Raw genomic sequence first — 17,500 nt, forward strand, 5'->3', positions numbered from 1 at the left:
GTAACCTTATCAGAGCTTCCAAAGATATGCCAAAAATTGCAATACAGAAAAAGCCTTAAGCTGGTCAGCTTTAAGTTTACATCCCGCCGATGCTTGACTTGAATAACTACGTAGCCACCAGTGTGGACCCCCGGATATCATGATATGTCGAACTGGATTGTTACCAGTGAAAAATGCAGATAGAAAACATCTTTCAAACCGTTTTCCACCTGAACACGAAAAGCGTTGACTGTGTAAGACCGTGCCGTGTAGCCGCGTCGAGCCACAGAAAGCGCGCGAATCATGTTCAGGTGAGTTAACCTGGGTTGAGCCTGTAATCCAATCGAAAACCATTACCTGGTCAGCAGTCAACTTCAAAAAAACAGCTGACCGCTCGGTGAGCTCTAAGCTTGAGCCCGCGATATGGTCAAGTGATACTGGTCAGCGGATACCTTGTTTTGACAGGTGTCAATTAATCAAGAGATGGATGTTTATTATCGAAGATGTATGCTGTAAACTAGCTTGGTACTGGTCACATTGGCACACATGGAGGGGTGGACGTATGGTTCGCAGGCATGTTATTAATTCATCCTGCGTAAATACGAAGTATCTTTTACAAGCGATGGGAAACCTTGCTTCAGACCAAGCCAAACTTTTCCTTGACAATAAGCGCTGCCAGAGTTTTGTTAAAGAACGAATCTTTTGCTTTTAGTGAATTATATCCATAACGGCTTCAGCTGACGCGTAAATAATGTTGAATTTCCCGTGATGGATATCGTCCAAGCGGTCCAGATTTTTATTTAAATCACAGGCTGTCATTTCCATAGAATTTACCTAAACCACATACTTGATTGCGTATGATGCTTTGCAATGGAGAAATCACGATGATACTCGAGAAACTTGCTCTTCGTTTCTTTTATTTCGAACTTCGCACATCATGACGAACATCTGAAAAATTAAGCTTTTTTCGAATCTTGTTAACGGACATTACATCTATACAGTTAAAAAGATGGCGCATTGACAGTTCTTGTTTCCTTTTTAATGTAAAACCGAGAACCGATTCGCTCAGCCTCAACACACGGTTCAAAACCTTCCACATCTTCCGCCATCGTCTTTGTTACGCTAGAACTAACATGTAACATTTTGCTCGAAAATTTATCACCTGTCAATCATTGTGACTGTGCCGCACCAATCAGAAGCCCCCGTTCGTAGGCGAACGGGTTTTTCAAAAATAGGGGGTCTTCTTGCAAGCGTTCCCTCAGTCTCTTGCCCCAACTTTCGCGCGGCCAGTTTGTGGAAAATCGTTTGGGAGCTGTTCTTTCGAACAGGATCGCTTGCTACGCAGGCTACATCGAATTCAGCGGGCGCCGTGATCAAGTTACAGCGGCATGTACTGTTTACTCGCGAAACAGTGAAACATCTGTGTCAAATGATGGCAAGATACCAGGTTTTTGTTTTTGTGAGTTTTCTTTTTCTTTCAAGTGCTATAAAGTTTGACAAGAAATGTGCGAAGTCAGCACAAAGATCACAATCGCCCAACTCTTGAGGTTGACCATTGTTTCTGCATTGTCAAAACTTTACTCTCCAAGGTGAGGCTATTTATCACCAGGTAATTCCATCTTTTTGGAAAGAGTAGCTGCTTTATTATTCATAAGCATCACAATTTTTTGCTGATTTTGGGGCTCATTTTGTTGAAACTCAAGCACTCTTTCAACAGACCTGTTTATTTTCGTCAACCCTTCCTGCTTACAGAGCACTACCACAAAAATCCTCCCGTATCACATTTCAATTTCAGCCCAAGTATGCAAATTTGTTAAGCTCGAAAATTACACAACATGGTATTAAAATCCACAAAGGTGAGAAATATCTCAAAATCCTTTTCCAGCGAAAGATTAATTGAAATAAACAACATGTTTGATGTTAGAGGCAAAAACCCCTTCTTATTTCAATTGCGCGCGTGAAAACAAGAGACACAATCCCGTGTCATAACGCATATGCAATTAAATAAATTTCTGACAGTTCACATCAAACCCTTTTTGAAAGAACTTTGACCGTAAATAATGAAGCACAAAAGAGACAACAACTTTCATTCAAATAATTCTTCACTGTTACATTTCCAAATTTTTCATACCTTTGCAGAATTGAGTACAAAATACCGGTAAATGTAAATTGCCAGACAACTAAGATGCGACTTGAGTAAACACTGTGATGCATTCAAGGCGTTCGATTCCTTCAATGTTTGTTAAATCCATAAAAAAATGCCATTTGATTTCAGTGTTTTATATAATACCTAGTTAGTAAAATCTTAGAAACAAAGCTTACTTGATATCCAACGGCGAAAAATGAAATTGTTGTCGAAGACCATTACTCGTCGCTTAAAGATTCCAGATATTTATAATACAGCGACTGTCTTGTTCATCCAATTGACGTTCCTTTCTTGAGCTCCATGAGGGTATATTTTGTTTACAGATCCACTAAAACGCCATTCGCGTTACAATGACTTTCGACGCCATTGAATTAGTGAAATTTCCAATTGTTACCGAAAGACTGTGCAGAGTTGAGTACAAGTAAATACAAATAGCGAGACAACTGAGATCACAGATCCATTTTATGGATTCCTTCTCTGTCTTTGTTGAACCCCTACTGAGTTACCAGAGAATTTTTCATTTGGTTTCAGTGTTGTTCATGACAGCACACTTGTCAAATATTAGAAATACAGCTCACTTTGAGCCACTCTTAAATGCCACCCTCAACAAGCACCTCAGACAGTCTACAGACCAAGTCAGAATAGATATGTTAAGAAATCTGTACTATTATCAAGATGCCAGGAACACGATGTTACCAGTGGGTTTCAATCTCAGGTCGTGGAGTTCAAACAGTCCTGGACTTCAACATCTTGCAGCCAAGGATCAAGTCCTTGACACAAGCCCAGCCAAAAAGGTGCTTGGCATAATATGGAACATAACTTCAGACACACTGGGATTCTCATATAAGCAAGCAACTTCTATCCCTCCGTCATCAACCAAGAGAGACGTTTTACAAGAAACGGCAAAGGTCTTTGATCCACTCGGCCTACTCCAACCGGTCACAGTTGCTGCCAAGATTCTGATACAAGAACTGTGGCAGGAAGGGATAGATTGGGACGAACCACTTCCACCCTCTCTTGATCAAAAATGGCGTGTTCTAGCGAAGGAGATAGGAGATGCAGCCAAACTTGAGTTCCCGCGTCGCTACTTCACCTCTGATGTCTGTGTTTACGGCAACGACACAGAACTACACGTTTTTGCGGACGCAAGCCAGAAAGCCTGGGGAGCCGCTGCTTACTTAGTACGTGAAAACCAATCGTCGCTTGCCATGGCAAAGTCGCGTGTTGCTCCGACAGGGAAGCAACTTACCCTTCCAGAACTTGAACTTATGGCAGCTCTGACAGCCAACAAGATCCTATCACAGCTATGGAATATGATCGTGCTATGACAAAATGGTTGAAGAATCGTCAATCTCTTGTTTTTCATGCCGACGTGGACAACCTCCTTTCAAAGGTACGACACCGTACAACCTTAGTACGTCAGCTTCGCCTATTCCTTGATGACGGTGGTCTTTTACGCTGTGGCGGGAGGATACACAACGCCCCCTTAAGTGACAACGCCAAATTTCCTCTGTTGCTACCAAGCAAAGACCACTTCACAGACTTAGTAATTCACTCCACCTACGTTTAGCAGCTTCATGCAGGTGTCAACTCAACACTCACCGCCCTGCGTCAAAGTTATTGGGTTCCTTCTGGCCGACAACGCGTCAAAACCTTAATTGACAACTGCGTAACCCGCAAAAGGGTTTCAGGGGCAGCCTACAATGCACCATACCCCCCACCCTTTCCCAAGTCAAGAATGCAACAAACGCAACCTTTAGACGCCACTGGGGTGGACTTCACTGGAGCCCTGTATGTTCGAAACGCTGGGATTGAAACAAAGGTCTACATATGTTCGTTTACTTGCGCAACAACTAGCGCTATTCATCTTGAAGTTGTCGAAGACTTAACTGTTGACGCCTTCTTACTCGCCTTCCGCAGGTTTGCAAGTCGCAAATCTCTTCCAAGGAAACTAATATCTGACAATTCTTCAACATTTCGATCAGCAAACAATGAACTAAAGGAACTGTTTGAATCTCATGCACTCAAGGAAACACTTGCAAGGGAAGGCGTTGAATGGCAGTTCATTCCCGAGAGGGCCCGTTGGTATGGGAGTTTTGGGAACGTCTCATCGGTCTCACTAAATCCACTATTAAGAAGGTTCTCGGCAGAGCTGCAGTCAACCTGTGCACGCTTCAAAAAATTGTTGTCGAGGTAGAAGCAATTCTCAACGACCGCCCCCTGACCTATGTTTCTTCAGGCATTAAGGATGCAGAAGCACTAACCCCGTCACATCTACTTTGTGGTCGACGAATGACGTCACTTCCACATCCGCTAGTAGAGAATGATCCCACCTACCAATCGAACGCAGATTTCCTGAGGATAGCAAAACGTGTCGCCTTACTGATTCAACACTTCTGGCAACGTTGGCGTCACGAGTATCTCACTTCCCTTCGAGAGTTTCACAAAAGATCAGGAGTCAACACCGAATCCGTGAGGGTTGGCGATGTAGTTCTCATCCACGGTGACAGCCCGAAAGTAAACTGGAAACTAGCACTTGTCACATCCATTAATAGAGGTCACGATGGACTTGTACGTTCCACCAATGTACGCACTGCCAATGGAACAACAAACCGCCCGATAAGAAGATTGCACCCTCTAGAAATTCAGGCCAAGGAAGTGAGCCACACAGCGAACAGAGCTGCCACAGTACAAACTCCACCCCCTTTGAGAAGACCACAAAGAGATGCTGCACGACGGGCTATCAGAAGAATTGCCGACTGGGTTAAGGAGTAGAGTAGAGTTAATCCTCAACGAGCGTTTTCGCAAGCGCTACCTGTTGTAACCACTTCCGGAACTCAGGACACAAGGAAAGAAAAATTAAAAAAAAAATAGAACTTGTGATTTTTTTCATTTCATCATATTTTTTAGATTGTAAGAAGAGCAAGTGTTTCATGCCTTAAAAAAATAGGGGTCACCGATGATCTAAACGAGTAAAATCGATGTGATGTTGTGAAGCTCTTGGAAAATTTAGTTTGTCACGATTTTGCGTGACCAGTCGGGGAAGGACTGGAACCCAAGACACGATCGATCGATGAAAGGTTTTTGTAAAAAACTAGACCCTCCGTGAGGGTACACTGGGGGCCATTAAGACCATTTAAGGGGTCACCCAGAAGTCATACCAGCAGAGGCCCTTTGGCTCACTGGTCCTCACACGTTCGTACGACGAAACAGATCCTTTTCTGAGTTTAAAAACCTGGCTACCGGCCTATTAATTAATCATTTGTCAGAAAGAAGAAATTCCTATCCTCTTTAGAAAAAATAGACACGCATTGCTTACGTGTGGTAGTGAAGTAACACAGCGATTTATTCCATATAAAATGTCAACTGAGCTGTGTGTTGTCTTCCATGAGAGTTGTCCTTGCGTAATATGTAGCTCTAACAGTGCACGATATTGATTTGGGATTGTCTATCACTGTAGTGCCATGGTAGAAGTCTTGGGGAAATAATATTACGTGTAATAGTGAAGTAACACAGCGATTTATTCCATATAAAATGTCAATTGAGCTGTGTGTTGTCTTCCAGGAGATTCAAGTTGTCCTTGCGTAATATGTAGCTCTAACAGTGCATGATATTGATTTGGGATTGTCTATCACTGTAGTGCCATGGTAGAAGTCTTGGGGAAATAGCCTGAGAAGACGTGTGGTTACTAGCAAAGTACTGAACCCCGAAAGATTGAAGAAAATAAATGGGAAGTGAGAAAAATTGGCTTCTGGGATGACATGTTGATAATTTTCAAGCTCCCTCACAACTTCTTTCACCTAAGCGTGCCCTCCGAGCATCTGACAGCTTTGTAATACTAAAGTTAACCATGTTAGTAGGGGTTAGTATCTGGATGGGTGACCTCAGACATATACCCCTTCGTAAAACAGAAGCATTGGACCGAAAATACTATTAACGCTAACAAATGCGAACTCAGCAAGGTACAGATTTTGTTAGCTTGCTTTATGCAAAAATAAATATTGATGGAAAAGTAAATTGATACACAGTTTTTAGAAAGAGCAGAAGGAAGTTTCCAGGACGGTCGCTCGAGAATAACATATTCACGATATGAAAACAACATTAATTTTGAACCGTGAATATAGAATATAAAAAGTTACGATCAGCGAGAAACATTTTGGGAGATTTTTGCTACGTTCAATTTTGTTATTGTAATTTTGGCTGCACAAATAAATCGCCAAATTGAAAGTGACATCGCCGAAATTCAGCGGGCGCCGTGATTAATTTACCGCGGCATGTTTACTCGCCAAACAGTGAAGCATCTGTGTCAAATGATGGCAAGATGCCGGGTTTTCGTAAGTTTCTTTTTCTGTCAAGTGTTATAAAGTTTGACAATAAATGAGCGAAGTCAAAACAAAGATCACAATCGCCCAAACTCTTGAGGTTGACCCCCCGGGGTTGACCATTGTTTCTGCCAAGTCAAAAATTTACTCTCCAAGACGAGGTTATTTATCACCAGGTAATTCCATCATTTTGGAAATAGCAGCTACTTTATTGTTCATCGGCGTCACAATTTTTTGCTGATTTTGGGGCTCATTTTGTTGAAACTCAAGCACGCTCCCAACAGACCTGTTTATTTTCGTGAACCTTTCCTGCTTACAAAGCAATACTAAAAATATCCTCCCGTATCACATTTCAACCTTAAGCTCGAAAATTCAATACAAAACATGATATTATAATTCACAAAGGCAGAAAATATCACAGAATCCTTTTCCAGCGAAACATTTAATTGAAACAAACGACATAAGATGCACTAAAACGCCATTCGCGTTGCAATGACTTTCGACGCCATCGCTGGTTAACGAGAATAAAAAACTCACGAGGCAGAATGTATATTTATATTTAATTAAGTTAGCACAACAGAAAGAAACTAACCTCATTTTGACACGAAAATGCTTTACTATTCTTATAAAAACTATCCAGTTAAGCTCGAATATTATAAAACATGATGAATTCATAAAGGCCACCTTTTCCAGCGAACAATTTTTTGAAACAAACAACATATTTGCTATTAGAGGCAAAAACCCCTTCCTATTTCATTACGCGCGTGAAGAGAAAAAACTCAGTCGTGTCAAATATGCGCAATATTACAATAAACAAAATTTCAGGATCAAACCGTTTCCATGAAGAACCTTTTCCTTGAATAATGAAGCACAAAATACACGACAAGCTTTCTTTCAAACAGTTCTTGGCTGTCATGCACATTTCCAATTATTTTTTTACTGAAGACTGTGCAGAGTTGATCACAGATCCACTTAAGGTGTGACATTCGTTCTCTGTCTTTGTTGAACCCATAAGTTACCAGAGAATTTCCATTTGGTTTCAGTGTTCTACATGACAGCACACTTGGTAAAATATTTGAAATACAGCTCACTTTGATTTCGGCTCGACGGGCGATAGATTGTTGTCGAAGTCAATCACTCGTCGCTTTTAAGATTCCAGGTGTTTGCATTTCACCGCCTGCCTAGTTTATCCAACTGACTTTCCATTATTGAGCTCCATAAGGGTATATTTTGTTTAAGGATCCACTAAAACGCCATTCGCGTTACATGACTTTCGACGCCCTTGCAGGCTAAGTTAATGATTCTACTGTGTCCACCATAGAAATCTACGCATTTCCACTACCCTCTCGATTCTAAGAAAATACGCGCAGAAGGCACTATGCACAAAGACACCACTTACCAGGACAGTGACAGGCAAGACTTTTACCGACACGGAAAATAAAACGGAGAAATCTCCCCATTTTCCTACTGGGATTGCCATACGGCAACCCAGTAAAAAGAATTTCTCGAGCATAGCAACGAAGTTTCAAGCAGGCGTTATATTTATTTGGTTAGTGTTTTGTATCATATCTCTCCATTGCCGTCTTTCTCATCTTCTGGAGTGTGGTTTTTGTGAAATGTAATCTCTCCTCTTAGGTCCGCACTATTCAAGTACGTTAGGAGGGGAAGATAATCCTGCTCTATTTACATGAAAGTAAAGGGAAAGAACTTCAAAAACATGCATTTATTTTGAACTAACACGTTCGTAACGTAATAAAAACATTTTTAAAAACCAACCCCATTAAATTTATGCAACGTCGCTGACTAAGACTAATCTTCCTTGAGCTTTCAAAACTTTTAACCACTACTCGATTAGCGACCTTTTCCAGCCTCCCGGTCCTTTCTCTTTAACGTTTCATGATGAATTAGAAATAAATGTGCCATTCTTTAGCCTACCTGGAAATTTTTCCACGGGGTTTTTGACTAGCGATCTACAATAAAGGTCCAGAGCCCCAAAACAATCTTTTCAGGCTGCTATCTCGTGCTACAAACGTATTTATCATTCCTTTCACGGGAACACATCAGTCCAACAAAATGACCTCAGTGTTGCCAAATGAGTGGCTTCATAGCTTAGTCGGATAAGCATTGCACCGGCAACGGAGGGGTTTAGAGTTCGAATCCTGTTGAAGCCGCCTGAAAATTTCTAGTGTCTATAAAGTGACATTTGCTTAAATTGTGCGAGAATCACTTTTATCTTCCGATTAACTTAAACAGTATCTGGTTTGTTAATCAGGGGTCAGGCATCATTACATTCTTTGTAGAATTTTGGCTTGTAGATTGGAAATTTTAATGTGTTGAAATTACATTGTTAAATGAACTGACCCCTTATCTCACATGATAAAAAAAAATCACAACAAACGGTTCCCGTAATCTTTAATTGTCAACACACTTTTGTTAAATATAAGCACTATTTGTGTGCATCCATCACAAATATAATAAGGGCAGCTCGTTTTACTTTGTTATTACCCTTTGAGTTAAACTGATAAATTAGTATGTTGAATTCCTTAATGTGATCTTCAAGAACTGGGATCAGAGCTGTTCTACTAAGCAATTTCGGAACGAAGTAGGTTCCTAGCATTAATTATTGACCGTCGTGGGTGTTTTCTGTGCGAATATATAAGCCTTGGTGAAGTTTTTACGCACCAATAATTGCAAAAACCTTTGTTATTTTAAACTTTTCGTGAAAGCATGAGACCTAAGAGGAGTTTCATAAAATTCAGCAGTAGCTATAGGTATGGTCCTCGTGAATCTCCGAGAAAAGAGATGATACCATTAGCGACACAGCTTGATTTAGGTCCTTCTTTGAATACCAAAGAACATTAAATGTCTGAACTACCCTGGATTTGACATGTATTCTAAGTGTATCTGATGTCAAAAAAGGGACAAGAAAGGAAACGACCCCAAGTAAAGTGGGTCTCCCCTCCTTACCCGCCTGTCCAACATAGGATAGAGCAAGTTTGTAAAACCATGACAATTTGACGCAGTAAAGTAAAAGGCCCTAATCCATATTTTAAGGAGGAAAAAACTCGTAATTCAAAAGTCATTATATTTTTAAAAGATCACTGGCAATTACGCTTAGAATATCAGGACTATTTGATATTTTACCAATCTCATATCATCAATGGTGACTAGAATTGATTGTTCAGTTAATGAAGCCATTTTGATTTTGAATGACAAGTTTGCATGGACATGACTGATTCTAATCATCTCGCTACGTGGCTTGGAAACAAGCTAAATTACATCAACATTGATTAATTGAGAAGTAGGTAAATATTTTTGGGTTGCTTTTTTTTGTTTTTGGCTCTTGGTATGTAAAACCCTTAAAAGCCCTCACTTTAACTGATAATTCTTATATTTGGTAATTTTGAAAAGGGTAGAGATTTCATTGTTATAAATCACCTCATTCTTTAGTTTTATGTTTTTTTAATTTTACAGAATGATGTAAATTAAATGGTATTTTACCAGTTTTACTACTTTATATTTTCAGCAAATGATTATGCTGCTAGGGCTGATAAGCCTTTCCAATGAGAAATTTTGGTGGAATAGTGAACATCTGGAACTAATTATTGAATCTGGTGGATGGTCCAGGAAGAAAAAGGTACACAACGTCGTATTGATTTCATTTACATGTACATGACTTTTAATGAATATCGACTTTCCTCTGAAATGAAAGAAATCAAATGCTGAATTACTGTTGGCACCTTTAGTTACACTTCTGGGCCCCTATGTTACAGTTTAACTCTTAGCTTTTTGGAGTCAGGGCTCTTTTATTTGTTTATTTAATTTTCTCCAGTTTACAATACAATAAATGTAAGCGCCAAAAAATACAGAGATTACAGATACAAAGCATAATTAACCTCGTGATGTCAAATTACATAGAAAGGAGAGGCGCACATCTAGTAACCTAATATTGTGCCCCTTTGCTAAATAAAATATTATGAATCATTATTATGCAAGTTCTAATTAACTATATTATGGTCATTATCATAAAAGAAAAGGAAGAAAACCGAAAAAATGAAATGATGACTGGAAATAAACAATTATTATTGGAAACTGGGCATGTAATAAATATTTATAAATAGTAATTAATTAACATAGAGCAACATAGTCATGCTTAAGTGCCTCATTGAACACAATCGTAGGCGGTTAATTGCGAATATCCCATTTCCGGGTTGCCGCATACCTCAGTTTTAAAGCGAGTCCTGGTGCACAACCATTCAAATGGAAATAAATTGCGTATTCTTATGCAAATCGAAATCATTTCCGTTACACTATTTGAGCATCAAGACTCCCTTTGAAACCGAGACAAACAGCAACTCGGAAATGGCCTGTTTCGAATGGAAGGTCGTTCCAAAAGTACCTGCCTATAACAGATGGGCAAAATCTCCTTAAATTAGTTCTAAACGATTCAATTATAGCTAGAACAGAAGAAGCACTACAAGTACTACATGTATATCTATGTTGCTCAGACACTAGAGTCAGGGTGAAAGTAGGAAACTGGTTACCGTACAAGTAATCATAAAAAAGCAGGCAAGTATTAAGTTTGATAAGACTGGGCCGGGGCGCATGGAGTTGTAAAGTCACGACCTTTTGAGCTCTGGTAAAAATCTTGTACTTTTATTTTCCGTATCATATGGAATTACTTTCGAAGGGGTTGAAAAAAAAGAGCAGAAATAGTAGTAGCGACAGTATCATCGATTCGCCAGATTTTAAATGCATGAAAGGCGAGAGAGAGCCTGAGAAGCGCGAAGAAGTGTCAGACACTGAAGAAGAGGATGAAACTGACGTTGTTTTGACAGAACTTAGTATGGCGTAGGCGCTTTCGCAGAAAGCTGATGAAATCCTGGCAAAGCTATCAAAACTGAATGCTATATTACTTTGCAAATTCAAATTCTCTAGAATTTCGTTGACCAAATAAATGCATCATGCTTTGCAAGCTGAAGCTTCACAAATTAAAATGGATTTAAGGATACAACAAGTCAAGTGAATTGAAGAAGCTAAAGGATGGCGTGGCCATGCAGTTTGAATAAAAATGTCGGAGAAGGGGAGTTGAATTTAAAATACCTTGAGAAACAAACCGAGGATAAGCTGCGCAAGATGCAATTGCAACTTTTAGATTACAAAGTGTACCAGCGACGTGAAAACTTATGCTTTTATGGAATTCGTATATACATACATATACATACACACTTTATTTTTGGAGGGTAACACTAAATAGCTAAAAGCTAATAAACTTGTGGCCCTCAAAAATTAGAAAAAACAGAAAAAAATTCAGAATCCAAATATCTCAAATATCTCACGTATATACTTAGGGCAAACTAAATTAAATTTAGCATACCTAGTATTTCTGGAATGGACTTGATTATTAACAACTTCAACTTCAACTTTATTTAAAGAATAATTGACAATATACAACACAAAAGGACTGGTCCGCAAATAGCATTTGCTAATCTGGACGGAAACGCTAAAAGATTGCAATGAAAATAATAAATAATTGCTACATTTACAGAAGGAGACTTACATAATTACTTGCACAGGTTGTGTCAACTTAAATCATTAGCATAATTACGAGTTCAATGATTCTTACGAAGTATGTTTGAAGGAAGAACTCACGTTCTATTTGTACGTTTTTAGAGCAGAGGTAATTTGGGAAATATCATGAGTATAGTCATCATGCTTCTTTAGAATATCAAGAAGGAAAGAGTGGAGTTTCGTTTGAAAGTGTTTTTTTTTTTGGGAGTTTTACATCTCATCCCAAATTTTTAGCTCCTACTCTTGAGAAAGCTCTGTTTTGGATTTCTCACCTAGATTTCTTTATATAGTAAAATGTTTGATTTAATAATTGGGTAAGATACCCTGAATAAGTTTGAAAACTAGAGAACAACTGCTTATCGTATTTTCTTCATAAAAAGGACTCCATTTTAACTTATTAAATAATTGTATAGATGGCGAATCTCTATCGGTAGACAAAATAACCCTAGCCGCCCTTTTTTGAAACTTCAATACTCTATTCAAATGTTCTTTATCACGACATGACCAGATAACACTAGCGTAGGTTATTATAGGATGAATTATCGAATTATAATATAACCGTCTTTGCCTAAGAGGGAGATAAACTCTGATTTTTCCGAGAAGCGTTATACATTGAGTAAGCTTCTTACAAATTTTATCAACATGTTGACTAAAAGATAAGTGACCGTCAACGTCCAAACCCAACAGAGTAGCACTAGAAACATTGCGCACTAGTAAATGATCACTAAAATTCACTGATGTTTGAAAATCCAATTTGGATGCAAGTCTCTTGCCAGTCACATATTTAACTTAGACCCTAAGAAATGGAAATCAAAATAGGATCTGTAAATGTCTGAGGATTAGGGGATCAGTTTAAGCGCCGCTAAATTGTTAATTGCCTGCGAACTAAAAAAATGCCCGTCGATTTTATTCAAAAGGCTCACCGTACTGAAAAAAAAAAGCACTAATGGCAAGCTAAATGGGGCTACCAAGCCTTAATTATTTAGTTGCTGCTCTATATGTAGCAAAAAGGCAGGTGTCGCTATTCTTTTCAATAACAATTTCAGGTTTCAAATAATGAAAACTATTTCAGATCCCGCGGGACGCTTTATAATTTGTGATCTAAAAACAAATGGAAAACTTTTAACCTTGTCAAATCTTCATGGCCCAAATGACGAAGATGCAAACTTCTTCAAATCTTTTTTTCATCATTTGTTGGATTTTAAATGCAATGATATCATAATTGGTTGCGATTTCAATCTAGTACTTGACATCGAAAAACACAAGACGGGCGGCCTTGCCAAAACTTTTGTGAAAATGAAGGTTTTGATTGATGCGTGGAGAGTGCAACTGCAATTTTCATAATTCTGAGGAATCTCGCCTTCAAGCGCTAAGCGCCATCTGCTTTTTGGCTTCCATCAGGGAGCAGGGGTGCAGGGGAGCAGGGGTGGCGCAGTGGTGAGAACATTCGCCTCCCACCAATGTGGCTGGGGTTCGATTCTCGGTCCCGGCGTCATATGTGGGTTGAGTTTGTTGTTGGTTCTCTCCTTGGTCTGAGAGATTTTTCTCCTGGTACTCCGGTTTTCCTCTCTCCTCAAAAACCAACACTGCCAAATTCCAATCCGATCCGGCGGAATGCACGGACACATTTTGAACGAGCTCCTGAGCGCTGTTAAGGTGTTCCGTGGGTAGTCAAATTCCATTTCCATCAATCAAGTTTCCGAAGATAGCCGAGAAGATCGACTGTGTGCACAGCTCGAATACCATTATGATATGTCTTAAGGAATTCTTCAGTGAAAAGATTTGTACAGATCCCATCACTTTCCATCGGCTTCGAGTTCGAATACAGGAATGTACAATGGGAACCAAAGATGCTGATTGGTGGGTTATGTCACGCACAATTGATTTCGTCATCTGTGGTTGGCGTCGGAAGTTTGATTGATGGAAGCCAAAACACAGTTTGGCCGTTGGCGCTTGAAGATGAATTCCGCAGATTTATGAAAATCGCAGTAAATTCCGAGTCTTCTAGATATACGTGGCGTTAAAGAAGACCTGAGATCCCTTGCATCCTCGCTGATGAGATCACCTTTTGTAGCACAAAAGAAGCGAACACTGAACGAGGGTATAAAACAGACCATTCTATGATTTCCTTTCATATTTCTCTGCATTCTAATAGTAGAGGTCGGGGCTTTTGGAAGCTTAACACTTCCTTTTTGCCTAATACGGAATATTAACCGGACACTGTCAATGATTATACACAAATGATAATCACGTTGACCCTAATTTGCCTTGGGACATGGTGAAAATAAAAGTTAGAGAGAGAGAGCTGTTCAATTTGGAGCAGCGAAAAAGAAAGTGGCTAAAGATAAGAATGTTAGAAAAACAGTTCAGTATTACTTTTATTGTCCAGTCCTCTCCCCAAACGGAAATGCGATACTCACCATTCCCTCACAATGCCGGTTTCAACGGCCACGAGAACGTTCCTGCGTGCCACCATGAAAATGCTACCCGTTAAGGCTGTCTTCCCTTGCTCTGATGCATGCGTACCGGGAAATGACCATAGACGTGGAGGCTGTGGCCCGTGATTTTTGCGGCAGAAAGAACAGGCGCCTTAACTTTGGGTTTTCTCAGAACTCCATAGGAATCCACAGAGCTCAACGTTTAACAGAACGTGCGTTTTTGTCCAAGAAATATTGTCAAGATACGCTGACATTTTTCAAAATATACCAGTGGTCTTCTTAGTGTTTTAGAGATATGCAGAGTTGCAATGATTTCACGGAAAACCTCTATTTGTAATGGAAATCGCGTTGATATTGAAGAAAAAGTTACTGACACATGATGACTAAAAATGGTGAAGAAGTGTTGACGGGCCTGCGCGACTCCTGCCGTTCGCAAGTGATTCTAAAATCTGTGCCTTCAAAGTTTGGCTCTGACTAAAATGTCTTTTAACGACTTTCCATTGCGATATGATAGTATGGGTGGCTCCTTGAATACTTCTCTAAGGTGCGGTTGGTTTTGAATAAGGTGCCATTTCCCCATTAATATATTCTTGAGGTTAGGTAAAGCAGGGTGGTATTGTGTAACAAAAGGCAATATTTTCTTTTGTGTGCTGTTGTCTTTGTTTTCAAGTGACCCCTCCCTATCCGTGAAGTTAACTTCAGATAGGAATTTTTCTGAAAATTTATTTGGGTATCCTCTATTCTTTAGGCGTGTTTTGAAATTCTGCATGTTAATATTAAACGTCACGACTGACGAATTTGTTCTTAGGAGGCGTAGCGCTTCTCCTTTTATGAATCCTTTCTTAACGCCTGGTGGATGACACGAATAAAAATCCGTGTATTGAAAGGTCTCTGTCCGTTTGTAATGTGTTTTCACATCAAGGGTTGATTCTCTTTTGAATCTCTCGCCTTTGTACACTTTTGTGTCTAAGAATGTAATTTCTGAGTGTTAAAAAGAGTTGACAGGCCTACACGACTCCCTTGTACGTGGTCTGGTTTCTGTTGCCTTTGTCATGATTTTGCTCTCTTGAGTACATATTTGAATGGATGCCTCTTTTAGGCGGCTCCTGTAGTATTCATTTAGCAATGGTTTTCTCCCTATGAGGCTTTACATTTGAATCTCTATACTGCTGTGTGATACGTTTTCTTCCAAGAAAATAGTTGATCTCGAAAGTAATGTTTTTAGTTTCTTGGTGTTGATTTTCTCAGCAGTAATGTGAATGTGGCCTTATGGCGTCTCGCTTTTGCGCCAATTTAATTCTTGGCTCGACCGATATATTCATCGGCGGTAGAAGCGAGTGATCTTCTGTTCTTAAATGTTTAACCCGGGCCCGGGTTCATTTTGTTTTTTTGTTTTTTTCATTCTTTCACTCGTTCTTCTGACTTCTTCAGCGTGTTTTGGTTTGTGGCCATGGTCAGGAGCTGTCCTCCTTGAACCTCTGGAGTTGATTCGTTCTCGTAGATGCTCTTTTGATCTTTGATGCCGATGTCTTTAGGTCGCTTCTTTGTCGAGGCATTAAGATAACCCGACTCTAGATGGAAGTTCTCTGACATATTATTTGGTCAGGCAAGACCGCGGTTTCGATCCTATCATGTGGATCTCATCAGTTGCCGATAGCTTGATTTAAGGTGAAGAGCTTTATCTGCAAAAACCATGTGTGTTTGTCTCTATTTGTACTCGATGGAAGGATCGAACTTGCTAAGTTCTGATTGGCTATAGAATTCTAGCCAATGGAGTTAATGTGTTTTCGATCCATATGAGCGTAGCTTGATGTTGTTTCTTTAGAAGGCTGTAGCCGGTATTTTCCTTTCTGTATGCTGTATTCCTTGTTTGTAAAGCTATCCAAAGTTACAATAAAATTCACGAAAAAGTAACTTTAGGACAAGTCTATTTTTTACTCCTATGACTTCCACGAAATCGTAAAGTTTGGAACGGGCTTACAAAACAAAAATGGCCAGCTACGCCCTTGCATCCACGAGAGACTTTCTGGAACTTCTCCTTTTTCTTGACTTCGAGAAAGCTTTTAACACTTAAGAATGGCCCTTTATATGCAAAACTCTTTCGGCAACATTTTTGTTTCGGACCATCTCTGACAAATTGGGTGAAAGTATTTTACCGTGACATTGAAAGTTGCACCCAAATTATGGCTGGACGAGTAATATTTTTCAGCTGAGCAGAGGCGTAAGGCAGGGCTGCCCTTTGTCCCCCTATCTTTTTATTCTTGCAGCACTTAAAAATAATGGCTGAATCTTTTCCCAGAAGCAGAACAATTATAAGGGCATAGTCGTAAACGGCACTGACATTAAACTGAGCCAATATGCAGACGATACTACAGTCGTCTCTGTAGGAGTCTCTAAGACTTTTAGGTAGCTTTGGTGAGAAATCTGGCCTCAGACTCAATAGTGTAGTATACATCTACCTCTGCGTCTACATGTTTCAGCACTCGGCAAAGTCCCTTTTTGAGTAATGGCTGTTTTCATACCCCAGAAGCCTTTTTAGAGACATCACTGCCAAGCCGGCCACTTCTGTAGGAAAGAACAGGACACCCACTTTTCTTGCAGGCGGTTCCTCGCTCGTTCTCCTCGCCCCTTCTCTTTCTTTTCGCGTGGCCATTTACACTCAAACGATCACTCGAAAGTAAACCTCGGTGAAAAAAATTCACCAAACCGTGCGCTACGCACGCTAGGTGACGGGTGGCGGGTGACAGGTAGCGGGCCGGGGAAAAGATGAATGATGATTTTCTAAAAGTTAAGCCAACGAGTCGCACTTCTGCGAACAAGTAGTTGTATAACTCTTTTCATTCTCTTGCGAGTTTCGTGTGACTAACGCACACTTCATCAGGGAAATGAAAACGCCGCGTTGCAGATAGCATTTTGATGAGGATATACTACTTCTTTCACAGACACTCGTCACCCGCCACCGGTGGAAAAGTGCTGCCTATTTTTGTGTGGTCGCTAGGTATATTACAAGTCATAAGGTTGTGTACTGTTTTTTTAGGACTTTT

The 17,500-nt window shown here is 39.9% G+C and overlaps 1 protein-coding gene and 1 pseudogene across 1 annotated transcript in view; both read left to right on the forward strand.

The window, feature by feature from the left end:
• LOC138052241 (uncharacterized) overlaps positions 1-17,500 on the forward strand; it is a 70,686-nt gene that overhangs the window by 31,786 nt on the left and 21,400 nt on the right. The window contains exon 3 of the mRNA XM_068898629.1: positions 9,974-10,084. Coding sequence (XP_068754730.1) covers positions 9,974-10,084 — 111 coding nt within the window. The remainder of the gene's footprint in view (positions 1-9,973; positions 10,085-17,500) is intronic.
• LOC138051054 (uncharacterized) lies at positions 3,565-4,900 on the forward strand (annotated as a pseudogene).

The sequence above is a fragment of the Montipora capricornis genome, chromosome 6, assembly GCF_036669925.1.
Source record: "Montipora capricornis isolate CH-2021 chromosome 6, ASM3666992v2, whole genome shotgun sequence".
NCBI lineage: Eukaryota > Metazoa > Cnidaria > Anthozoa > Scleractinia > Acroporidae > Montipora > Montipora capricornis.